Genomic DNA, 27,559 nt, shown 5'->3' with positions numbered 1-27,559 from the left:
GTGCTGGTCAAGGGCAGTCTGATCTGGAGTGAACCAAGGGCTATATCTGTTCCTAGTTCAAAATATTTTGAATGGGGCATGCTTATATAAGATGGTGAGGAAAGCACTTTTAAAGAATAACCAGGCATCCTCTACTGACAGAATAAGGTCAATATAATTCCAGGATACCCGGGCCAGGTCAATTAGAAAGGCCTGCTCGCAGAAGTGTTTTAGGGAGCGTTTGACAGTGATGAGGGGTGGTCGTTTAACCTAACAGAACGAACTCTGAAGATAGATGGGGGCAATCAATTCACATATGGTGTCCAGGGCACAGCTGGGGGCAGAAGGTGGTCAATAGCAAGCGGCAACGGTGAGAGACTTGTTACTGGAAAGGTGGATTTTTAAAGGTAGAAGCTCGAACTGTTTGGGCACAGACCTGGATAGTAAGACAGAACTCTGCAGGCTATCTCTGCAGAAGACTGCAACTCTGCCCCCTTTGGCAGTTCTATCTTGTTGGAAAATGTTATAGTTAGGGATGGACATTTCAGCATTTTTGGTGGCTTTCCTAAGCCAGGATTCAGACACGGCTAGGACATCAGGGTTGGTGGAGTGTGCTAAAGCAGTGAATAAAACAAACTTAGAGAGAAGGCTTCTAATGTTAACATGCATGAAACCAAGGCTTTTACGGTTACAGAAGTCAACAAATGAGAGCGCCTGGGGAATGGGAGCTGTGGGCTGCAGGGCCTGGGTTAACCTCTACATCACCAGAGGAGGAGTAGGATAAGGGTACGGCTAAAGGCTATAGGAACTGGTCGTCTAGTGCGTTCGGAACAGAGAGTAAAAGGAGCAGGTTTCTGGGCGCGGAAGACTAGATTCAAGGCATAGTGTACAGACAAGGGTATGGTAGGATGTGAATACAGTGGAGGTAAACCTAGGCATTGAGTGACGATGAGAGGTTTTGTCTCTAGAGACACCATTAAACCAGATGAGGTCACCACATGTGTGGGAGGTGGAACAAAAGGGCTAGCTAAGGCATATTGAGCAGGGCTGGAGGCACTACAGTGAAATAAGACAATAATCACTAATCAAAACAGCAATGGACAAGGCATATTGACATTAGGGAGAGGCATGCGTAGCCGGGTGATCATAGGGACCAGTGAGTAGCTAGACGAGCTGGAGACACGGCGATTCAGACAGCTAGCGGGCCGGGGATAGCAGGCTAGCAGAAGGGCCTTAGGGGGGCGTAGCGACGGAAGAGTCTGTTGTAGCCCCCATGGACAGTTACGTCAGCAGACCAGTCGTGATGGATCAGTGGTGCTCCGTGTCCAATTGGCTGATGGACCTCTTCAGCTAACAGTCCGATATGCTCTAGACAGCTAGCGGGCCACGGCTAGCAGGCTAGGGTATGGGCCTTCGGGGGACGTCGTGATGGAGGAGCCTGTTGAAACCCCCTCCGGGCGGATTACGTCGGTAGACCAATCGTGATGGATGGGCGGGGCTCTGTGTCTGGAGTAAAAGGGGTCTAGGCCAATTGGCAAAATAGGTATTGTAGCCCAAGGAGTGGCTGATGGACCTCTTCAGCTAGCCGGGAGATGGGACTAGCACGAGGCTAGTTCCAGGCTAACTGGTGCTTGCTTTGGGACAGAGACGTTAGCCAGGGGGGGTAGCCACTCGGATAGCAGCTAGCTAGCTCCAGGCTCACTGGTGCTTGCTTCGGGACAGAGACGTTAGCCAGGGGGTAGCCACTCGGATAGCAGCTAGCTAGCTCCAGGCTCACTGGTGCTTGCTTCGGGACAGAGACGTTAGCTAGGGGGGTAGCCACTCGGATAGCAGCTAGCTAGCTCCAGGCTCACTGGTGCTTGCTTCGGGACAGAGACGTTAGCCAGGGGGTAGCCACTCGGATAGCAGCTAGCTAGCTGCGATGATCCAGGTGAAAAGGTTCAGAGCTTGCTGTAGAAATCCGGAGATGTGGAGAAAGAGCAGTCCGGAATGCTCTGGGTTTAATCGCGCTGTGCAGACTGACCGGGCTAAGGATAGCTGATGACCGCTAGCAGTGGCTACCTGACCATTAGCTACTAGCTAGTTAGCTGGCTAGCTTCTGTTGGGGGTTCCGGTTCTAAAGTATAGAAAATAGCAGATCCATACCACATTGGGTGAGGCGAGTTTCAGGAGAGTATGTTGAAACGGAGGTTAAAAATATAAAAAATATATACGAAAAAAAAAAAAGATACACACGGGACACGACAAAGACGTCTGAACTGCTACGCCATCTTGAAATTTATCTAATGAATACTAATGTAATAAAGATATTTGTTTTTTTATTTTTTAACAAATGTGCAAACATTTCTAAAAACCTGTTTTCACTTTGTCATTATGGGGTATTGTAGGTAGATTGATGAGGATTTGTAATTATTTAATCGATTTCAGAACAAAAAATGTGGAAAAGGGGGAAGGGGTCTTTAGACGAGGCCTGTGGGCGTCCTAGAGCAAAACACCCGACATGTACGTGTTCCTGAGGGGTCATATTACTGTGTAGCCCAAACTGTTCGGACACTACGGCAGCGTAGCCGAGTGGTTAGAACGTTGGACTAGTAACCGAAAGGTTGCTAGATCGAATCCCCGAGCTGACAAGGTAAAAATCTTGTCGTTCTGCCCCTGAACAAGGCAGTTAACCCACTGTTCCTAGGCCGTCATTGAAAATAAGAATTTGTTCTTAACTGACATGCCTAGTTAAATAAATAAAACTACAGGAGGTTTTCGTGAGAAGACTGATTTTCAGGACGCCTCAAATGCTGTTCTGTCACCTTTCACAGCAGATGCGGAAGTGTTACTTATAGAGATCTATAGCTTAAAAACTGAGAGATTGCTATGGGGATTTTTTTTTTGTATTATGCTAATTTTGATTTCCGTGCATCAACCTGAGGGAGTTAAGCTTTTTTTTTTTTTTTTCCATCTGAAATTATTTAGGCTTGCCATAACAAAGGGGTTGAATACTTATTGACTCAATACATTTCAGCTTTAAAACATTTTATTAATTTGTATAAATTTCGGGAAAAACATTATTCCACTTTGACATTATGGGGTATTGTGTGTAGGCCAGTGACACATTTTTATAATTTTTTTTAACATTAAAAAAACAACAGTTTTTATCCATTTTAAATTCAGGTTGTAACACAACAAAATGTGGAATAAGTCAAGGGGTGTGAATAGTTTAGGAAGGCTCTGCATGCATGTATCTTTTTTTTTTTTTTTTTTTTAAATCATAGGCTTAAAGTGAAATTCGTAAGAAAAATCCTACTTACCCTGCTTCCACAGATGAGTAGCTCCACCTCTTCAGGTCTAAACAAACAGCTGAGAGGCGACTCGTTGGTGACCATCTGGAAGCCCCTCCTGAAGGCTTTGAACTGGCGTTCCACACTCTTATTAAGGATGTAATCGCCATACAGAGACACAAACTCCTGGAGACCACAAACACACACATAAACACACACACAAACAAACACACACAGGAAACAGTCAAAACAACGTCATCGTTCACTTCAGTGGTCCTGTGATAGACTAGATACTTCAGTGGTCCTGTGATAGACTAGATACTTCAGTGGTCCTGTGATAGACTAGATACTTCAGTGGTCCTGTCATAGACTAGATACTTCAGTGGTCCTGTCATAGACTAGATACTTCAGTGGTCCTGTCATAGACTAGATACTTCAGTGGTCCTGTGATAGACTAGATACTTCAGTGGTCCTGTGATAGACTAGATACTTCAGTGGTCCTGTGATAGACTAGATACTTCAGTGGTCCTGTGATAGACTAGATACTTCAGTGGTCCTGTGATAGACTAGATACTTCAGTGGTCCTGTGATAGACTAGATACTTCAGTGGTCCTGTGATAGACTAGATACTTCAGTGGTCCTGTGATAGACTAGATACTTCAGTGGTCCTGTGATAGACTAGATACTTCAGTGGTCCTGTGATAGACTAGATACTTCAGTGGTCCTGTGATAGACTAGATACTTCAGTGGTCCTGTGATAGACTAGATACTTCAGTGGTCCTGTGATAGACTAGATACTTCAGTGGTCCTGTGATAGACTAGATACTTCAGTGGTCCTGTCATAGACTAGATACTTCAGTGGTCCTGTGATAGACTAGATACTTCAGTGGTCCTGTCATAGACTAGATACTTCAGTGGTCCTGTGATAGACTAGATACTTCAGTGGTCCTGTGATAGACTAGATACTTCAGTGGTCCTGTGATAGACTAGATACTTCAGTGGTCCTGTGATAGACTAGATACTTCAGTGGTCCTGTGATAGACTAGATACTTCAGTGGTCCTGTGATAGACTAGATACTTCAGTGGTCCTGTGATAGACTAGATACTTCAGTGGTCCTGTGATAGACTAGATACTTCAGTGGTCCTGTGATAGACTAGATACTTCAGTGGTCCTGTCATAGACTAGATACTTCAGTGGTCCTGTCATAGACTAGATACTTCAGTGGTCCTGTCATAGACTAGATACTTCAGTGGTCCTGTGATAGACTAGATACTTCAGTGGTCCTGTGATAGACTAGATACTTCAGTGGTCCTGTGATAGACTAGATACTTCAGTGGTCCTGTGATAGACTAGATACTTCAGTGGTCCTGTGATAGACTAGATACTTCAGTGGTCCTGTGATAGACTAGATACTTCAGTGGTCCTGTGATAGACTAGATACTTCAGTGGTCCTGTGATAGACTAGATACTTCAGTGGTCCTGTGATAGACTAGATACTTCAGTGGTCCTGTGATAGACTAGATACTTCAGTGGTCCTGTGATAGACTAGATACTTCAGTGGTCCTGTGATAGACTAGATACTTCAGTGGTCCTGTGATAGACTAGATACTTCAGTGGTCCTGTGATAGACTAGATACTTCAGTGGTCCTGTGATAGACTAGATACTTCAGTGGTCCTGTCATAGACTAGATACTTCAGTGGTCCTGTCATAGACTAGATACTTCAGTGGTCCTGTCATAGACTAGATACTTCAGTGGTCCTGTCATAGACTAGATACTTCAGTGGTCCTGTGATAGACTAGATACTTCAGTGGTCCTGAGATAGACTAGATACTTCAGTGGTCCTGTGATAGACTAGATACTTCAGTGGTCCTGTGATAGACTAGATACTTCAGTGGTCCTGTGATAGACTAGATACTTCAGTGGTCCTGTGATAGACTAGATACTTCAGTGGTCCTGTGATAGACTAGATACTTCAGTGGTCCTGTGATAGACTAGATACTTCAGTGGTCCTGTGATAGACTAGATACTTCAGTGGTCCTGTGATAGACTAGATACTTCAGTGGTCCTGTGATAGACTAGATACTTCAGTGGTCCTGTCATAGACTAGATACTTCAGTGGTCCTGTCATAGACTAGATACTTCAGTGGTCCTGTGATAGACTAGATACTTCAGTGGTCCTGTCATAGACTAGATACTTCAGTGGTCCTGTCATAGACTAGATACTTCAGTGGTCCTGTCATAGACTAGATACTTCAGTGGTCCTGTCATAGACTAGATACTTCAGTGGTCCTGTCATAGACTAGATACTTCAGTGGTCCTGTCATAGACTAGATACTTCAGTGGTCCTGTGATAGACTAGATACTTCAGTGGTCCTGTGATAGACTAGATACTTCAGTGGTCCTGTGATAGACTAGATACTTCAGTGGTCCTGTGATAGACTAGATACTTCAGTGGTCCTGTGATAGACTAGATACTTCAGTGGTCCTGTCATAGACTAGATACTTCAGTGGTCCTGTCATAGACTAGATACTTCAGTGGTCCTGTCATAGACTAGATACTTCAGTGGTCCTGTCATAGACTAGATACTTCAGTGGTTCTGTGATAGACTAGATACTTCAGTGGTCCTGTGATAGACTAGATACTTCAGTGGTCCTGTGATAGACTAGATACTTCAGTGGTCCTGTGATAGACTAGATACTTCAGTGGTCCTGTGATAGACTAGATACTTCAGTGGTCCTGTCATAGACTAGATACTTCAGTGGTCCTGTCATAGACTAGATACTTCAGTGGTCCTGTCATAGACTAGATACTTCAGTGGTCCTGTCATAGACTAGATACTTCAGTGGTCCTGTGATAGACTAGATACTTCAGTGGTCCTGTCATAGACTAGATACTTCAGTGGTCCTGTCATAGACTAGATACTTCAGTGGTCCTGTGATAGACTAGATACTTCAGTGGTCCTGTGATAGACTAGATACTTCAGTGGTCCTGTGATAGACTAGATACTTCAGTGGTCCTGTGATAGACTAGATACTTCAGTGGTCCTGTGATAGACTAGATACTTCAGTGGTCCTGTGATAGACTAGATACTTCAGTGGTCCTGTGATAGACTAGATACTTCAGTGGTCCTGTGATAGACTAGATACTTCAGTGGTCCTGTGATAGACTAGATACTTCAGTGGTCCTGTGATAGACTAGATACTTCAGTGGTCCTGTGATAGACTAGATACTTCAGTGGTCCTGTGATAGACTAGATACTTCAGTGGTCCTGTGATAGACTAGATACTTCAGTGGTCCTGTGATAGACTAGATACTTCAGTGGTCCTGTGATAGACTAGATACTTCAGTGGTCCTGTGATAGACTAGATACTTCAGTGGTCCTGTGATAGACTAGATACTTCAGTGGTCCTGTGATAGACTAGATACTTCAGTGGTCCTGAGATAGACTAGATACTTCAGTGGTCCTGTGATAGACTAGATACTCCAGTGGTCCTGTGATAGACTAGATACTCCAGTGGTTCTGTGATAGACTAGAGACTTCAGTGGTCCTATCATAGTCTAACACCTTTCTACGGTCCTCACTAACAGGTATCTCACCTTTCTACGGTCCTCACTAACAGGTATCTCACCTTTCTACGGTCCTCACTAACAGGTATCTCACCTTTCTACGGTCCTCACTAACAGGTATCTCACCTTTCTACGGTCCTCACTAACAGGTATCTCACCTTTCTACGGTCCTCACTAACAGGTATCTCACCTTTCTACGGTCCTCACTAACAGGTATCTCACCTTTCTACGGTCCTCACTAACAGGTATCTCACCTTTCTACGGTCCTCACTAACAGGTATCTCACCTTTCTACGGTCCTCACTAACAGGTATCTCACCTTTCTACGGTCCTCACTAACAGGTATCTCACCTTTCTACGGTCCTCACTAACAGGTATCTCACCTTTCTACGGTCCTCACTAACAGGTATCTCACCTTTCTACGGTCCTCACTAACAGGTATCTCACCTTTCTACGGTCCTCACTAACAGGTATCTCACCTTTCTACGGTCCTCACTAACAGGTATCTCACCTTTCTACGGTCCTCACTAACAGGTATCTCACCTTTCTACGGTCCTCACTAACAGGTATCTCACCTTTCTACGGTCCTCACTAACAGGTATCTCACCTTTCTACGGTCCTCACTAACAGGTATCTCACCTTTCTACGGTCCTCACTAACAGGTATCTCACCTTTCTACGGTCCTCACTAACAGGTATCTCACCTTTCTACGGTCCTCACTAACAGGTATCTCACCTTTCTACGGTCCTCACTAACAGGTATCTCACCTTTCTACGGTCCTCACTAACAGGTATCTCACCTTTCTACGGTCCTCACTAACAGGTATCTCACCTTTCTACGGTCCTCACTAACAGGTATCTCACCTTTCTACGGTCCTCACTAACAGGTATCTCACCTTTCTACGGTCCTCACTAACAGGTATCTCACCTTTCTACGGTCCTCACTAACAGGTATCTCACCTTTCTACGGTCCTCACTAACAGGTATCTCACCTTTCTACGGTCCTCACTAACAGGTATCTCACCTTTCTACGGTCCTCACTAACAGGTATCTCACCTTTCTACGGTCCTCACTAACAGGTATCTCACCTTTCTACGGTCCTCACTAACAGGTATCTCACCTTTCTACGGTCCTCACTAACAGGTATCTCACCTTTCTACGGTCCTCACTAACAGGTATCTCACCTTTCTACGGTCCTCACTAACAGGTATCTCACCTTTCTACGGTCCTCACTAACAGGTATCTCACCTTTCTACGGTCCTCACTAACAGGTATCTCACCTTTCTACGGTCCTCACTAACAGGTATCTCACCTTTCTACGGTCCTCACTAACAGGTATCTCACCTTTCTACGGTCCTCACTAACAGGTATCTCACCTTTCTACGGTCCTCACTAACAGGTATCTCACCTTTCTACGGTCCTCACTAACAGGTATCTCACCTTTCTACGGTCCTCACTAACAGGTATCTCACCTTTCTACGGTCCTCACTAACAGGTATCTCACCTTTCTACGGTCCTCACTAACAGGTATCTCACCTTTCTACGGTCCTCACTAACAGGTATCTCACCTTTCTACGGTCCTCACTAACAGGTATCTCACCTTTCTACGGTCCTCACTAACAGGTATCTCACCTTTCTACGGTCCTCACTAACAGGTATCTCACCTTTCTACGGTCCTCACTAACAGGTATCTCACCTTTCTACGGTCCTCACTAACAGGTATCTCACCTTTCTACGGTCCTCACTAACAGGTATCTCACCTTTCTACGGTCCTCACTAACAGGTATCTCACCTTTCTACGGTCCTCACTAACAGGTATCTCACCTTTCTACGGTCCTCACTAACAGGTATCTCACCTTTCTACGGTCCTCACTAACAGGTATCTCACCTTTCTACGGTCCTCACTAACAGGTATCTCACCTTTCTACGGTCCTCACTAACAGGTATCTCACCTTTCTACGGTCCTCACTAACAGGTATCTCACCTTTCTACGGTCCTCACTAACAGGTATCTCACCTTTCTACGGTCCTCACTAACAGGTATCTCACCTTTCTACGGTCCTCACTAACAGGTATCTCACCTTTCTACGGTCCTCACTAACAGGTATCTCACCTTTCTACGGTCCTCACTAACAGGTATCTCACCTTTCTACGGTCCTCACTAACAGGTATCTCACCTTTCTACGGTCCTCACTAACAGGTATCTCACCTTTCTACGGTCCTCACTAACAGGTATCTCACCTTTCTACGGTCCTCACTAACAGGTATCTCACCTTTCTACGGTCCTCACTAACAGGTATCTCACCTTTCTACGGTCCTCACTAACAGGTATCTCACCTTTCTACGGTCCTCACTAACAGGTATCTCACCTTTCTACGGTCCTCACTAACAGGTATCTCACCTTTCTACGGTCCTCACTAACAGGTATCTCACCTTTCTACGGTCCTCACTAACAGGTATCTCACCTTTCTACGGTCCTCACTAACAGGTATCTCACCTTTCTACGGTCCTCACTAACAGGTATCTCACCTTTCTACGGTCCTCACTAACAGGTATCTCACCTTTCTACGGTCCTCACTAACAGGTATCTCACCTTTCTACGGTCCTCACTAACAGGTATCTCACCTTTCTACGGTCCTCACTAACAGGTATCTCACCTTTCTACGGTCCTCACTAACAGGTATCTCACCTCACTAACAGGTATCTCACCTTTCTACTGTCCTCACTAACAGGCATCTCACCTTTCCATTGTCCTCACTAACAGGTATCTCACCTCTCTACTGTCCTCACTAACAGGTATCTCACCGTTCTATTGTCCTCATTCACAGGTATCTTGTCCCCGTTTTCCTTCAGGTCGTAAGTGATGGGGTCTCCAAACAGGTCAGTCTGTGAGATCTGGAAGGTGATCATCATGTCCTCCTCCACGTCGCCCTCATAGTCCAGCAGCTCCTTCAGACTCTGGTACAGAACCTGCGATGGCAGAGATCCACAGAGATAGTTAGAGGACGCAACATTCTATCTGTCCTGTTATGGCGTCTGTGAGAGCATGGGCAGCGCCATTGAGGTCATCTCCATTTTGAAGTAGTCCATTTTCTTCTTCTACTACTTCTATGAAAGGGTGCATTACTGCCATCTGGAGTGTGTTGTTTGAACATGTATTTACTGCCATCTGGAGTTATGAAACGTTTGCTCACGAGTATGATTAATTGGCTTATTTCTACTGATTACATGAATGCAATTATGTGATCCTTCATTAATAACGGATGTAACAATTCACCGACACGCATCGTTTCCCCGGTTCAAAGGTTTAAGATATGAGTACATCGGTCCGTGAGACCCCAAAAATCGATCAGAATGTAGCATGCGTCGGTCAGAAAATCGTTACAAAAGTTAACACATCGCCGGTTCACTAAAATGTTATGCTTAAACTACTTTCTTTCTACCTTCCAAAGAGACCTAATATTTTGTTACAACTGTCTTTCAATAGCCTGGTCAAACTGGGCACTCTGCGCAGCTTCGCTCGCTGACCAACGTAGGCTACATGCTGATCGGGGCTTCGATTAAGATTTTATTTTGACGGTTCAGTTTCACCATCATTAACTCTGAATGATCGGCCTGAGGTGCTGACCTGTTCACCGGACGTGCTACCTGTCCCAGACCTGCTGTTTTCAACTCTCTAGAGACCGCAGGAGCGGTAGAGATATTCTGAATGCTCGGCTATGAAAAGCTAACTAACATTTACTCCTGAGGTGCTGACCTGTTGCACCCTCTACAACCACTGTGATTATTATTATTATTTGACCAAGCTGGTCAAGCATTTCACTGTAAGGTCTGTAAGGTCTACACCTGTTGAATTTGGTGCACGTGACAAATAAACTTTGATTTGATTTGCTTCTTCCCTAAAGAGTTCTTGCATAGTTTGGAGCTGTGCTTTGGGTCATTGTCCTGTTGTAGGAGGAAAATGTCTTCATTTAAGCGCCGTCCACAGGGTATGGCATGGCGTTGCAAGATGGAGTGATATCCTTCCTTCTTCAAGATCCCTTTTACCCTGTACAAATCTACTTTACCACCACCAAAGCACCCCCAGAACATCACATTGCCTCCAACATGCTTGGCAGATGGCGTCAAGCACTCCTCCAGCATCTTTTCATTTTTTCTGCGTCTCACGAATGTTCTTCTTTGTGATCCGAACACCTCAAACTTAGATTTGTCTATCCATAACACTTTTTTCCAATCTTCCTCTGTCCAGTGTCTGTTATTTTGCCCATCTTTAATTGGCCCGTCTGAAATATGGCTTTTTCTTTGCAACTCTGCCTAGAAGGTCAGCATCCCGGAGTCGCCTCTTCACTGTTGACGTTGAGACGGGTGTTTTGCAAGGTACTATTTAATGAAGCTGCCAGTTGAGAACTTGTGAGGTATCTGTTTCTCAAACTAGACACTCTAATGCACTTGTCCTCTTGCTCAGTTGTGCACCGGGGCCTCCCACTCCTTTTTCTATTCTGGTTAGAGCCAGTTTGCGCTGTTCTGTGAAGGGAGTAGTACACAGCGTTGTACGAGATCTTCAGTTTCTTGGCAATTTCTCGCATGGAAACGCCTTCATTTCTCAGAACAAGAATAAACTGATGAGTTTCAGAAGAAAGTTATTTGTTTCTGGCCATTTTGAGCCTGTAATCGAACCCACAAATGCTGATGCTCCAGATACTCAACTAGTCTAAAAGAAGGCCAGTTTGATGGATTCTTTAAATCAGGACAACAGTTTTCAGCTGTGCTAACATAATTGCAAAAGGGTTTTCTAATAATCAATTAGCCTTTTAAAATGATAAACTTGGATTAGCTAACACAACGTGCCATTGGAAAACAGGAGTGATGGTTGCTGACAATGGGCCGCTGTCATCAGTTTCCAGCTACAATAGTCATTTACAACATTAATGTCTACACTGTATTTCTGATCAATTTTATGTTATTTTAATGGTAAAAAAAAGTGATTCTCTTTCAAAAACATGTACATTTCTAAGTGAACTCAAACTTTTGAACGGTAGTGTATATATATATATATATATATATTCGTTGGCTATTTTTAAAGATAAAATATTGATACATTATATGGCTCTAATACTTTATATCTGCAAAAATGACAAATGTATTAGTGGGTTTGTTCAGATCTAAAGGGTGTGTGTGTGTGTGTGTGTGTGTGGGGGGGGGGGGGGTGGTAACATTGCCCCTCCTAACTGAGTGTAGGGTGGTATAGAATTATACATAATTCTATATAGATGTATACATCATGTACACACACACACACGTCAGCTCAGAGAGATCCAATTCAGAGAGGCTCATGAGCTTCCATCAGCGGCAGATTTGAATTTAGAAAAGAAAATGCTTTTATGCAAATGTTAGTGCATCGATTCGTTCTAAATCAAACCGAATCGCACAGAATCGTTCCAAACTAAATGTATGGTTCCTGTATCGTATCGGAGCCCATGTATCTAGATGCATATCCAATCGATTTGAAAAGGAAAGACGCACATCCCTAATAATATTAACAATAATAATAATAACAATAATATTATATGACATTTAGCAGACGCTTTTATCCAAAGCGACTTACAGTCATACATTTTTGTTTGTTTTTTTATTTTTATTTATGGGCAACTCTATTAAAAAATGACATCGGCCTATTGGCTGTGATAGACGAGTGTCTTGTCCAAGGGGTGTACTTGTATATCAAGCTACTCAGTGGTGTAAAGTACTTAAGTAAAAATACTTGAAAGTACTACTTAAGGAGTTTTGGGGGGTATCTGTAATTAACTATTTATATTTTTGACTACTTTTACTTTCTTTAAGAAAATATTGTACTTTTTACTACATACATTTTCCTTGACACCCAAAAGTACTCGTTACATTTTGAATGCTTAGCAGGACAGGAAAATAGTCAAATTGACGCACTTATCAACGAAACATCCCTGGTCATCCCTACTGCCTCTGATCTGGCGGACTCACTAAACAGAGAACATCCCTGGTCATCCCTACTGCCTCTGATCTGGAGAACTCACTAAACAGAGAACATCCCTGGTCGTCCCTACTGCCTCTGATCTGGAGGACTCACTAAACAGAGAACATCCCTGGTCATCCCTACTGCCTCTGGTCTGGAGGACTCACTAAACAGAGAACGTCCCTGGTCATCCCTACTGCCTCTGGTCTGGAGGACTCACTAAACAGAGAACATCCCTGGTCATCCCTACTGCCTCTGATCTGGAGGACTCACTAAACAGAGAACATCCCTGGTCATCCCTACTGCCTCTGGTCTGGAGGACTCACTAAACAGAGAACATCCCTGGTCATCTCTACTGCCTCTGATCTGGCGGACTCACTAAACAGAGAACATCCCTGGTCATCCCTAATGCCTCTGATCTGGCGGACTCACTAAACAGAGAACATCCCTGGTCATCCCTAATGCCTCTGATCTGGAGGACTCACTAAACAGAGAACATCCCTGGTCATCCCTAATGCCTCTGATCTGGCGGACTCACTAAACAGAGAACATCCCTGGTCATCCCTAATGCCTCTGATCTGGAGGACTCACTAAACAGAGAACATCCCTGGTCATCCCTACTGCCTCTGATCTGGCGGACTCACTAAACAGAGAACATCCCTGGTCATCCCTACTGCCTCTGATCTGGAGGACTCACTAAACAGAGAACATCCCTGGTCATCCCTACTGCCTCTGATCTGGCGGACTCACTAAACAGAGAACATCCCTGGTCATCCCTACTGCCTCTGATCTGGAGGACTCACTAAACAGAGAACATCCCTGGTCATCCCTACAGCCTCTGATCTGGAGGACTCACTAAACAGAGAACATCCCTGGTCATCCCTACTGCCTCTGATCTGGCGGACTCACTAAACAGAGAACATCCCTGGTCATCCCTACTGCCTCTGATCTGGCGGACTCACTAAACAGAGAACATCCCTGGTCATCTCTACTGCCTCTGATCTGGCGGACTCACTAAACAGAGAACATCCCTGGTCATCCCTACTGCCTCTGATCTGGAGGACTCACTAAACAGAGAACATCCCTGGTCATCCCTACTGCCTCTGATCTGGCGGACTCACTAAACAGAGAACATCCCTGGTCATCTCTACTGCCTCTGATCTGGCGGACTCACTAAACAGAGAACATCCCTGGTCATCCCTACTGCCTCTGATCTGGAGGCCTCACTAAACAGAGAACATCCCTGGTCATCCCTACTGCCTCTGATCTGGAGGACTCAATAAACAGAGAACATCCCTGGTCATCCCTACTGCCTCTGATCTGGAGGACTCACTAAACAGAGAACATCCCTGGTCGTCCCTACTGCCTCTGATCTGGAGGACTCACTAAACAGAGAACATCCCTGGTCATCCCTACTGCCTCTGATCTGGCGGACTCACTAAACAGAGAACATCCCTGGTCATCCCTACTGCCTCTGATCTGGCGGACTCACTAAACAGAGAACATCCCTGGTCATCTCTACTGCCTCTGATCTGGCGGACTCACTAAACAGAGAACATCCCTGGTCATCCCTACTGCCTCTGATCTGGAGGACTCACTAAACAGAGAACATCCCTGGTCATCCCTACTGCCTCTGATCTGGCGGACTCACTAAACAGAGAACATCCCTGGTCATCTCTACTGCCTCTGATCTGGCGGACTCACTAAACAGAGAACATCCCTGGTCATCTCTACTGCCTCTGATCTGGAGGACTCACTAAACAGAGAACATCCCTGGTCATCTCTACTGCCTCTGATCTGGAGGACTCACTAAACAGAGAACATCCCTGGTCATCCCTACTGTCTCTGATCTGGAGGACTCACTAAACAGAGAACATCCCTGGTCATCTCTACTGCCTCTGATCTGGCGGACTCACTAAACAGAGAACATCCCTGGTCATCCCTACTGCCTCTGATCTGGAGGACTCACTAAACAGAGAACATCCCTGGTCATCCCTACTGCCTCTGATCTGGAGGCCTCACTAAACAGAGAACATCCCTGGTCATCTCTACTGCCTCTGATCTGGAGGACTCACTAAACAGAGAACATCCCTGGTCATCCCTACAGCCTCTGATCTGGAGGCCTCACTAAACACAAATGCTTCGTTTGTAAATTATGTCTGAATGTCGGAGTATGCCCGTGGCTTTCCATAAATAAATAAACAATAAAATGGTGGCATCTGGTTTGCTTAATATAAGGAATTTGAAATGATTTACTTTTGATTCTTAATAAGTTTCAACCAAATACTTACTCAAGTCAAGTTTTACTGGGTGACTTTTACTGTGTCATTTTCTAATGAAGGTATCTTTACTCAAGTTTGATAGTTGGGCACATTTTCCCACCACTGCTCACGCTACAGAAACAGGAGAGAATCTCCTGCCCTACAGGCCGTTCTGGCTAGCACAAGTCTACTTACTATATCATATCTAACAGGTTTAAACATGTTACATTAATGACATTGAAACGTGTTCCAGTACCGGGTGAGAGTCTGCCAGGTCAAGATAGGTTCCTTTCTTCCCCATCAGTTTCCTGTAGACCACCATGGGGAAGTGAACATCCAAAATGCAGTTGTTGTAGATGGCCAGGCCCAGGACGATGCCGATCAGGGTGAACTGGGCCTCATTCTCCAGAGAGGACGGGTTGTACCAGAACAGCTTGGTGGACTCATCATACGTAAACATGCCTGCGGGAAGGAACACATTCATTCATTATGTTTTATTTATGTAGCCACAAATTGTCCACTCAGTAAACACTCGCTACTGTCCGCCAGAGTCCTGAGACCCAGAAAAATATATATTACAGTGACTGTCTAAAACATAGGAATATAAAAACACCATGAGGACAGTTTGCTGGTGAATAATACATAGAAATGCGAGCGATCAGTAAGAACTTGTCATGAACATGTCTTGAAATCTTCACCAAATGTTAAAGCAGAAGAGTATCTTACCAATATCGGGATTGAACATCTCCTCAAGGACAAGCTGGAAAAACTCTTTAGACACTCCTCCTTCGTCAACGCCCTGCTCTCCTTCAAACTCCACAAACAGCTGCTTCCTCAGGTCCGCTGGGTTCTCCATGGAGATCATCTCTAACTGTAGGACGCAGAAAGCAGAGTATCTTAGGGGAAAACAGCAACATACTTTTTGGTCAAAATGGATTAAATTACTTTTGTCCTCATCAACTTGATTCTTAACCAAGACTCTTCCAAGAGCTGGCCGCCCAGCCAAACTGAGCAATCGGGGGAGAAGGGCCTTGGTCAGGGAGGTGACCACAAACCCAATGGTCATTGACAGAGCTCCAGAGTTCCTCTGTGGAGATGGGAGAACCTTCCAGAAGGACAACCATCTCTGCAGCACTCCACCAATCAGGCCTTTATGGTAGAGTGGCCAGACGGAAGCCACTCCTCAGTAAAAGGCACATGACAACCTGCTTGGAGTTTGCCAAAAGTCACCTAAAGGAATCTCAGACGATGAGAAACAAAATGATCTGGTCTGATGAAACCAAGATTGAACTCTTTGGCCTGAATGCCAAGCGTCACGTGTACAGAAAACCTGGCACCATCCCTACGGTGAATCATGGTGGTGGTAGCATCATGCTGGGGGATGTTTTTCAGCAGTAAGGACTGGGAGACTAGTCAGGATCAAGGGAAAGATGAACGGAGCAAATTACAGAGATCCTTGATGAAAACCTGCTCCAGGGTGCTCAGGCCCTCAGACTGGGGTGAAGGTTCACCTTCCAACAGGACAACGACCCTAAGCACACCGGCAAGACAACGCAGGAGTGGCTTCGGGAGAAGTCTCTGAATGTCCTTGAGTGGCCCAGCCAGAGCCCGGACTTGAACCTGATCGAACATCTCTGAAGAGACCTGAAAGGCACACTTTCTGCTACTCTAACTTCCGCGATGCATACAGAGCTTAGACAAACACTATCCGACCACGACGGCATCTTGCTCCTACCATCACATAGGCAGAAAATCAAACAGGATGTACCAGTGACGAGAACCATTCAACGTCGGTCCAACCAATCGGAAGCGACGCTTCAAGATTGTTTTGATCAGGCGGACTAGAATATGTTCCGATCAGCCTCAGAGAACAACATCGACCTATACGCTGACTCAGGGAGTGAGTTTATAAAGAACTGGAGATATTGTACCCATTGACTATTCAAACCTTCCCTAACCAGAAACCGTTGCTGGATGGCAGCATTCACGCAAAACTGAAAAGCGCGAACCACCGCGTTTAACCATGGAAAGAGGTCTGGGAATATGGCTGAATATAAACAGTGTAGTTATTCCCTCCAAGGCAATCAAACAAAGCGAAACGCCGGTACAGGGACCTTGTGGAGTCGCAATTCAACGGCTCAGACACAAGGTCTTCAGGAAATCACGGACTATAAGAAGAAAACCAGCCACGTCACAGACACCGACGTCAAGCTTCCAGACAAACTAAACACCTTCTTTGCTCGCTTTGAGGATAATACAGTACCACCGACGCGGCTCGCTAACAAGGACTGCGCCCCCCCTCTCTCCGTGCCCCCCCCCCCCCCTCTCTCCGTGGCCGACGTGAGTAAGACATTTAAACATGTTAACCCTCGCAAGGCTGCTGGCTCAGACGGCATCCCTAGCTGCGTCATCAGCGTAATGCACAGACCAGCTGGCTGTTGTATTTACGGACATATTCATTCGCTCCCTATCCCAGTCTGCTGTCCCCACATGCTTCAAGATGGCTACCATTGTTCCTGTACCCAAGAAGTCAAAGATAACTAAATGACTACCGCCCCGAAGCACTCAGTTCTGTCATCATGAAGTGCTTTGAGAGACTAGTCAAGGATCATATCACCTCTACCTTACCTTACCTGACGCCCTAGACTCACTTCAATTTGCAAACTGCCCCAAAAGATCCACAGACGATGTAATTGCCTTCGCATTGCACACTGCCCTAACCCATCTGGACAAGAGGAATACCTATGTAAGAATGCTGTTCATTGACTACAGCTCAGCATTCAACACCATAGTACCCTCCAAGCTCATCATCAAGCTGGAGGCCCTGGGTCTCGAACCCGCCCTGTGCAACTGGGTCCTGGACTTCCTGACGGGCCACACCCAGGTGGTGAAGGTAGGAAACAACACCTCCACTTCGCTGATCCTTAACACTGGAGCCCCACAAGGGTGCGTGCTCAGCCCTCTCCTGTACTCCCTGTTCACCCATGGCCATGCACGCCTCCAACTCAATCATCAAGTTTCCAGACGACACAACAGTAGTGGGCTTGATTACCAACAACGACGAGACGGCCTACAGGGAGGAGGTGAGGGCCCTCGGAGTGTGGTGTCAGGAAAACAAACTCTCACTCAACGTCAACAAAACAAAAGGAGCTGATTGTGGACTTCAGGAAACAGCAGAGGGAGCACCCCCCTATCTACATCGAAGGGACAGCAGTGGAGAAGGTGGAACGTTTTAAGTTCTTCGGCGTACACATCACAGACAAACTGAAAATAGTCCAACCACACAGACAGCGTTGTGAAGAAGGCGCAACAGCGCCTCTTCAACCTCAGGAGAAATGTGGCTTGTCACCCAAAACCCGGACAAACTTTTAGATGCACAATCGAGAGAATCCTGTCAGGCTGTATCACCGCCTGGTACAGCAACTGCTCCGCCCTCAACCGCAAGGCTCTCCAGAGGGTGGTGCGGTCTGCACAACGCATCACCGGGGGCAAACTACCTGCCCTCCAGGACACCTACACCACCCGATGTCACAGGAAGGCCAAAAAGATCCTCAAGGACATCAACCACCAGAACCACAGCCTGTTCACTCCGCTATCATCCAGAAGGCGAGGTCAGTACAGGTGCATCAAAGCTGGGACCGAGAGACTGAAAAACAGCTTCTATCTCAAGGCCATCAGACTGTTTAACAGCAATCACTAACTCAGAGAGGCTGCTGCCTACATTGAGACCCAAACACTGGCCACTTTAATAAAATGGATCACAAGTTATATTCCTACCAGCAGAGCGACATATTTCATGTAGTCCTCATTATATCCTGTTATATTCCTATCAGCAGAGACATGTAGTCCTCATTATATCCTGTTATATTCCTATCAGCAGAGACATGTAGTCCTCATTATATTCCTATCAGCAGAGACATGTAGTCCTCATTATATCCTGTTATATTCCTATCAGCAGAGACATGTAGTCCTCATTATATCCTGTTATATTCCTATCAGCAGAGAGACATGTAGTCCTCATTATATCCTGTTATATTCCTATCAGCAGGGAGACATGTAGTCCTCATTATATCCTGTTGTATTCCTATCAGCAGGGAGACATGTAGTCCTCATTATATCCTGTTATATTCCTATCAGCAGGGAGACATGTAGTCCTCATTATATCCTGTTGTATTCCTATCAGCAGGGAGACATGTAGTCCTCATTATATCCTGTTGTATTCCTATCAGCAGGGAGACATGTAGTCCTCATTATATCCTGTTGTATTCCTATCAGCAGAGAGACATGTAGTCCTCATTATATCCTGTTGTATTCCTATCAGCAGAGAGACATGTAGTCCTCATTATATCCTGTTATATTCCTATCAGCAGGGAGACATGTAGTCCTCATTATATCCTGTTGTATTCCTATCAGCAGGGAGACATGTAGTCCTCATTATATCCTGTTGTATTCCTATCAGCAGAGAGACATGTAGTCCTCATTATATCCTGTTATATTCCTATCAGCAGGGAGACATGTAGTCCTCATTATATCCTGTTGTATTCCTATCAGCAGGGAGACATGTAGTCCTCATTATATCCTGTTGTATTCCTATCAGCAGAGAGACATGTAGTCCTCATTATATCCTGTTGTATTCCTATCAGCAGAGAGACATGTAGTCCTCATTATATCCTGTTATATTCCTATCAGCAGGGAGACATGTAGTCCTCATTATATCCTGTTGTATTCCTATCAGCAGGGAGACATGTAGTCCTCATTATATCCTGTTGTATTCCTATCAGCAGAGAGACATGTAGTCCTCATTATATCCTGTTATATTCCTATCAGCAGAGAGACATGTAGTCCTCATTATATCCTGTTATATTCCTATCAGCAGGGAGACATGTAGTCCTCATTATATTCCTATCAGCAGAGACATGTAGTCCTCATTATATCCTGTTATATTCCTATCAGCAGAGACATGTAGTCCTCATTATATCCTGTTATATTCCTATCAGCAGAGAGACATGTAGTCCTCATTATATCCTGTTATATTCCTATCAGCAGGGAGACATGTAGTCCTCATTATATCCTGTTGTATTCCTATCAGCAGGGAGACATGTAGTCCTCATTATATCCTGTTATATTCCTATCAGCAGGGAGACATGTAGTCCTCATTATATCCTGTTGTATTCCTATCAGCAGGGAGACATGTAGTCCTCATTATATCCTGTTGTATTCCTATCAGCAGAGAGACATGTAGTCCTCATTATATCCTGTTGTATTCCTATCAGCAGAGAGACATGTAGTCCTCATTATATCCTGTTATATTCCTATCAGCAGGGAGACATGTAGTCCTCATTATATCCTGTTGTATTCCTATCAGCAGGGAGACATGTAGTCCTCATTATATCCTGTTGTATTCCTATCAGCAGAGAGACATGTAGTCCTCATTATATCCTGTTATATTCCTATCAGCAGAGAGACATGTAGTCCTCATTATATCCTGTTATATTCCTATCAGCAGGGAGACATGTAGTCCTCATTATATTCCTATCAGCAGAGACATGTAGTCCTCATTATATCCTGTTATATTCCTATCAGCAGAGAAATGTAGTCCTCATTATATTCCTATCAGCAGAGAAATGTAGTCCTCATTATATTCCTATCAGCAGAGACATGTAGTCCTCATTATATCCTGTTATATTCCTATCAGCAGAGACATGTAGTCCTCATTATATCCTGTTATATTCCTATCAGCAGAGACATGTAGTCATCATTATATCCGGTTATATTCCTATCAGCAGGGAGAAATGTAGTCCTCATTATATCCTGTTATATTCCTATCAGCAGAGACATGTAGTCCTCATTATATCCTGTTATATTCCTATCAGCAGAGACATGTAGTCCTCATTATATCCTGTTATATTCCTATCAGCAGAGACATGTAGTCCTCATTATATCCTGTTATATTCCTACCAGCAGGGAGACATGTAGTCCTCATTATATCCTGTTATATTCCTATCAGCAGAGAGACATGTAGTCCTCATTATATCCTGTTATATTCCTATCAGCAGGGAGACATGTAGTCCTCATTATATTCCTATCAGCAGAGACATGTAGTCCTCATTATATCCTGTTATATTCCTATCAGCAGAGACATGTAGTCCTCATTATATTCCTATCAGCAGAGACATGTAGTCCTCATTATATCCTGTTATATTCCTATCAGCAGAGACATGTAGTCCTCATTATATCCTGTTATATTCCTATCAGCAGAGAGACATGTAGTCCTCATTATATCCTGTTATATTCCTATCAGCAGGGAGACATGTAGTCCTCATTATATCCTGTTGTATTCCTATCAGCAGGGAGACATGTAGTCCTCATTATATCCTGTTGTATTCCTATCAGCAGAGAGACATGTAGTCCTCATTATATCCTGTTGTATTCCTATCAGCAGAGAGACATGTAGTCCTCATTATATCCTGTTATATTCCTATCAGCAGGGAGACATGTAGTCCTCATTATATCCTGTTGTATTCCTATCAGCAGGGAGACATGTAGTCCTCATTATATCCTGTTATATTCCTATCAGCAGAGACATGTAGTCCTCATTATATTCCTATCAGCAGAGACATGTAGTCCTCATTATATCCTGTTATATTCCTATCAGCAGAGACATGTAGTCCTCATTATATCCTGTTATATTCCTATCAGCAGAGACATGTAGTCCTCATTATATCCTGTTATAGTCCTATCAGCAGGGAGACATGTAGTCCTCATTATATCCTGTTATATTCCTATCAGCAGAGAGACATGTAGTCCTCATTATATCCTGTTATATTCCTATCAGCAGGGAGACATGTAGTCCTCATTATATCCTGTTATATTCCTATCAGCAGGGAGACATGTAGTCCTCATTATATCCTGTTGTATTCCTATCAGCAGGGAGACATGTAGTCCTCATTATATCCTGTTATATTCCTATCAGCAGGGAGACATGTAGTCCTCATTATATCCTGTTGTATTCCTATCAGCAGGGAGACATGTAGTCCTCATTATATCCTGTTGTATTCCTATCAGCAGAGAGACATGTAGTCCTCATTATATCCTGTTGTATTCCTATCAGCAGAGAGACATGTAGTCCTCATTATATCCTGTTATATTCCTATCAGCAGGGAGACATGTAGTCCTCATTATATCCTGTTGTATTCCTATCAGCAGAGAGACATGTAGTCCTCATTATATCCTGTTGTATTCCTATCAGCAGAGAGACATGTAGTCCTCATTATATCCTGTTGTATTCCTATCAGCAGAGAGACATATAGTCCTCATTATATCCTGTTATATTCCTATCAGCAGAGACATGTAGTCCTCATTATATCCTGTTATAGTCCTATCAGCAGGGAGACATGTAGTCCTCATTATATCCTGTTATATTCCTATCAGCAGAGACATGTAGTCCTCATTATATACTGTTGTATTCCTATCAGCAGAGACATGTAGTCCTCATTATATCCTGTTATAGTCCTATCAGCAGGGAGACATGTAGTCCTCATTATATCCTGTTATATTCCTATCAGCAGAGAGACATGTAGTCCTCATTATATCCTGTTATATTCCTATCAGCAGAGACATGTAGTCCTCATTATATCCTGTTATATTCCTATCAGCAGAGAGACCTTTAGTCCTCATTATATCCTGTTATATTCCTATCAGCAGGGAGACATGTAGTCCTCATTATATCCTGTTATATTCCTATCAGCAGAGAGACATGTAGTCCTCATTATATCCTGTTATATTCCTATCAGCAGGGAGACATGTAGTCCTCATTATATCCTGTTATATTCCTATCAGCAGAGAGACATGTAGTCCTCATTATATCCTGTTATATTCCTATCAGCAGGGAAACATGTAGTCCTCATTATATCCTGTTATAGTCCTATCAGCAGGGAGACATGTAGTCCTCATTATATCCTGTTATAGTCCTATCAGCAGGGAGACATATAGTCCTCATTATATCCTGTTATATTCCTATCAGCAGGGAGACATATAGTCCTCATTATATCCTGTTATATTCCTATCAGCAGGGAGACATGTAGTCCTCATTATATCCTGTTATATTCCTATCAGCAGGGAGACATGTAGTCCTCATTATATCCTGTTATATTCCTATCAGCAGGGAGACATGTAGTCCTCATTATATCCTGTTATATTCCTATCAGCAGAGAGACATGTAGTCCTCATTATATCCTGTTATATTCCTATCAGCAGGGAGACATGTAGTCCTCATTATATCCTGTTATATTCCTATCAGCAGGGAGACATGTAGTCCTCATTATATCCTGTTATATTCCTATCAGCAGAGAGACATGTAGTCCTCATTATATCCTGTTATATTCCTATCAGCAGAGAGACATGTAGTCCTCATTATATCCTGTTATATTCCTATCAGCAGGGAGACATGTAGTCCTCATTATATCCTGTTATATTCCTATCAGCAGAGAGACATGTAGTCCTCATTATATCCTGTTATATTCCTATCAGCAGAGACATGTAGTCCTCATTATATCCTGTTATATTCCTATCAGCAGAGACATGTAGTCCTCATTATATCCTGTTATATTCCTATCAGCAGAGACATGTAGTCCTCATTATATCCTGTTATATTCCTATCAGCAGAGACATGTAGTCCTCATTATATCCTGTTATATTCCTACCAGTAGGGAGACATGTAGTCCTCGTTATATCCTGTTATATTCCTATCAGCAGAGAGACATGTAGTCCTCATTATATCCTGTTATATTCCTATCAGCAGGGAGACATGTAGTCCTCATTATATTCCTATCAGCAGAGACATGTAGTCCTCATTATATCCTGTTATATTCCTATCAGCAGAGACATGTAGTCCTCATTATATTCCTATCAGCAGAGACATGTAGTCCTCATTATATCCTGTTATATTCCTATCAGCAGAGACATGTAGTCCTCATTATATCCTGTTATATTCCTATCAGCAGAGACATGTAGTCCTCATTATATCCTGTTATATTCCTATCAGCAGAGAGACATGTAGTCCTCATTATATCCTGTTATATTCCTATCAGCAGGGAGACATGTAGTCCTCATTATATCCTGTTATATTCCTATCAGCAGGGAGACATGTAGTCCTCATTATATCCTGTTGTATTCCTATCAGCAGGGAGACATGTAGTCCTCATTATATCCTGTTGTATTCCTATCAGCAGGGAGACATGTAGTCCTCATTATATCCTGTTGTATTCCTATCAGCAGAGAGACATGTAGTCCTCATTATATCCTGTTGTATTCCTATCAGCAGAGAGACATGTAGTCCTCATTATATCCTGTTATATTCCTATCAGCAGAGACATGTAGTCCTCATTATATCCCGTTGTATTCCTATCAGCAGAGACATGTAGTCCTCATTATATCCTGTTATAGTCCTATCAGCAGGGAGACATGTAGTCCTCATTATATCCTGTTGTATTCCTATCAGCAGGGAGACATGTAGTCCTCATTATATCCTGTTGTATTCCTATCAGCAGAGAGACATGTAGTCCTCATTATATCCTGTTGTATTCCTATCAGCAGAGAGACATGTAGTCCTCATTTTATCCTGTTATATTCCTATCAGCAGGGAGACATGTAGTCCTCATTATATCCTGTTGTATTCCTATCAGCAGAGAGACATGTAGTCCTCATTATATCCTGTTGTATTCCTATCAGCAGAGAGACATGTAGTCCTCATTATATCCTGTTATATTCCTATCAGCAGAGAGACATGTAGTCCTCATTATAACCTGTTATATTCCTATCAGCAGAGACATGTAGTCCTCATTATATCCTGTTATATTCCTATCAGCAGAGACATGTAGTCCTCATTATATCCTGTTATATTCCTATCAGCAGAGAGACCTTTAGTCCTCATTATATCCTGTTATATTCCTATCAGCAGGGAGACATGTAGTCCTCATTATATCCTGTTATATTCCTATCAGCAGAGAGACATGTAGTCCTCATTATATCCTGTTATATTCCTATCAGCAGAGACATATAGTCCTCATTATATCCTGTTATATTCCTATCAGCAGGGAGACATGTAGTCCTCATTATATCCTGTTATATTCCTATCAGCAGAGACATGTAGTCCTCATTATATCCTGTTATATTCCTATCAGCAGAGAGACATGTAGTCCTCATTATATCCTGTTATATTCCTATCAGCAGGGAGACATGTAGTCCTCATTATATCCTGTTATATTCCTATCAGCAGAGAGACATGTAGTCCTCATTATATCCTGTTATATTCCTATCAGCAGGGAGACATGTAGTCCTCATTATATCCTGTTGTATTCCTATCAGCAGGGAGACATGTAGTCCTCATTATATCCTGTTATAGTCCTATCAGCAGGGAGACATGTAGTCCTCATTATATCCTGTTATATTCCTATCAGCAGAGAGACATGTAGTCCTCATTATATCCTGTTATATTCCTATCAGCAGAGAGACATGTAGTCCTCATTATATCCTGTTATATTCCTATCAGCAGAGACATGTAGTCCTCATTATATCCTGTTATATTCCTATCAGCAGAGACATGTAGTCCTCATTATATCCTGTTATATTCCTATCAGCAGAGACATGTAGTCCTCATTATATCCTGTTATATTCCAATCAGCAGAGAGACCTTTAGTCCTCATTATATCCTGTTATATTCCTATCAGCAGAGACATGTAGTCCTCATTATATCCTGTTATATTCCTATCAGCAGGGAGACATGTAGTCCTCATTATATCCTGTTATAGTCCTATCAGCAGGGAGACATGTAGTCCTCATTATATCCTGTTATATTCCTATCAGCAGAGAGACATGTAGTCCTCATTATATCCTGTTATATTCCTATCAGCAGAGACATATAGTCCTCATTATATCCTGTTATATTCCTATCAGCAGGGAGACATGTAGTCCTCATTATATCCTGTTATATTCCTATCAGCAGAGACATGTAGTCCTCATTATATCCTGTTATATTCCTATCAGCAGAGAGACATGTAGTCCTCATTATATCCTGTTATATTCCTATCAGCAGGGAGACATGTAGTCCTCATTATATCCTGTTATATTCCTATCAGCAGACAGACATGTAGTCCTCATTATATCCTGTTATATTCCTATCAGCAGACAGACATGTAGTCCTCATTATATCCTGTTATATTCCTATCAGCAGGGAGACATGTAGTCCTCATTATATCCTGTTATAGTCCTATCAGCAGGGAGACATGTAGTCCTCATTATATCCTGTTATATTCCTATCAGCAGGGAGACATGTAGTCCTCATTATATCCTGTTATATTCCTATCAGCAGGGAGACATGTAGTCCTCATTATATCCTGTTATATTCCTATCAGCAGGGAGACATGTAGTCCTCATTATATCCTGTTATATTCCTATCAGCAGGGAGACATGTAGTCTTGGTTTCCAAGATCTTATTTTCCGCTCGTATTTCTTCCTTCATTTTATTACTGTAATCCAGTCCTGTTTTTAAGGCCTCAACGTTCCCCAGCAGCCCAGGCAATAGATCCAGTTTGTTGTTATCTGCTCTCTCATGCTTGTAAACTCTATCTTCTGGAGACTAAGTTATAAAATGTCTCCCTCCATTTTGAATTTCAGACGGCGGCTTCTGTTCAGTTCTTTTGCTCGCAGGGGAAAGGTCGTCTCTTGTTCGCCTCAATGTATCCGATTATTTTTCAGAGCGTATCAAAAAGCTGATTAATAAATAGTTCAAGGTTCTCTATATTATCAATAAAGTATGTTATTCGGCAGTTATCAGCAAATCCTCAATTTTATGATTAAATAATGGGACAAGCTGTGCCACCAACTCTCCCTTTGCTAGATAGTTCACATGGAGACTTGTAAGATGTGATGGGAGTCCTCACCGACAGACAGGCTAGATACTGATGTCTCTGATACTGATGTCTCTGAATGGAGAGAGACCTGACTCTCTGACAGACAGGCTAGATACTGATGTCTCTGAATGGACAGAGACCTGGCACTCTGACAGAAAGGCTAGATACTGATGTCTCTGAATGGACAGAGACCTGACACTCTGACAGACAGGCTAGATACTGATGTCTCTGATACTGATGTCTCTGAATGGACAGAGACCTGGCACTCTGACAGACAGGCTAGATACTGATGTCTCTGAATGGACAGAGACCTGGCACTCTGACAGACAGGCTAGATACTGATGTCTCTAAATGGACAGAGACCTGGCACTCTGACAGACAGGCTAGATACTGATGTCTCTGAATGGACAGAGACCTGACACTCTGACAGACAGGCTAGATACTGATGTCTCTGAATGGACAGAGACCTGGCACTCTGACAGACAGGCTAGATACTGATGTCTCTGAATGGACAGAGACCTGGCACTCTGACAGACAGGCTAGATACTGATGTCTCTGATACTGATGTCTCTGAATGGAGA

The 27,559-nt window shown here is 43.6% G+C and overlaps 1 protein-coding gene across 3 annotated transcripts in view; it reads right to left on the bottom strand.

The window, feature by feature from the left end:
* The window catches only part of LOC129869451 (ubiquitin-protein ligase E3A-like), a 56,823-nt gene that overhangs the window by 18,268 nt on the left and 10,996 nt on the right, over positions 1 to 27,559 (bottom strand). For all 3 annotated transcript variants that reach the window (XM_055943882.1, XM_055943881.1, XM_055943883.1), the window contains 4 exons: positions 15,796 to 15,940; positions 15,326 to 15,531; positions 9,625 to 9,789; positions 3,282 to 3,437 (listed from right to left, as the gene is read on the bottom strand). In XM_055943882.1, the coding sequence (XP_055799857.1) occupies positions 3,282 to 3,437; positions 9,625 to 9,789; positions 15,326 to 15,531; positions 15,796 to 15,940 (672 nt within the window). The remainder of the gene's footprint in view (positions 1 to 3,281; positions 3,438 to 9,624; positions 9,790 to 15,325; positions 15,532 to 15,795; positions 15,941 to 27,559) is intronic.

The sequence above is a fragment of the Salvelinus fontinalis genome, chromosome 14 (assembly GCF_029448725.1).
Source record: "Salvelinus fontinalis isolate EN_2023a chromosome 14, ASM2944872v1, whole genome shotgun sequence".
In the NCBI taxonomy this organism is placed as follows: Eukaryota; Metazoa; Chordata; class Actinopteri; order Salmoniformes; family Salmonidae; genus Salvelinus; species Salvelinus fontinalis.
This window is presented reverse-complemented; position numbering and strand designations above follow the sequence as displayed.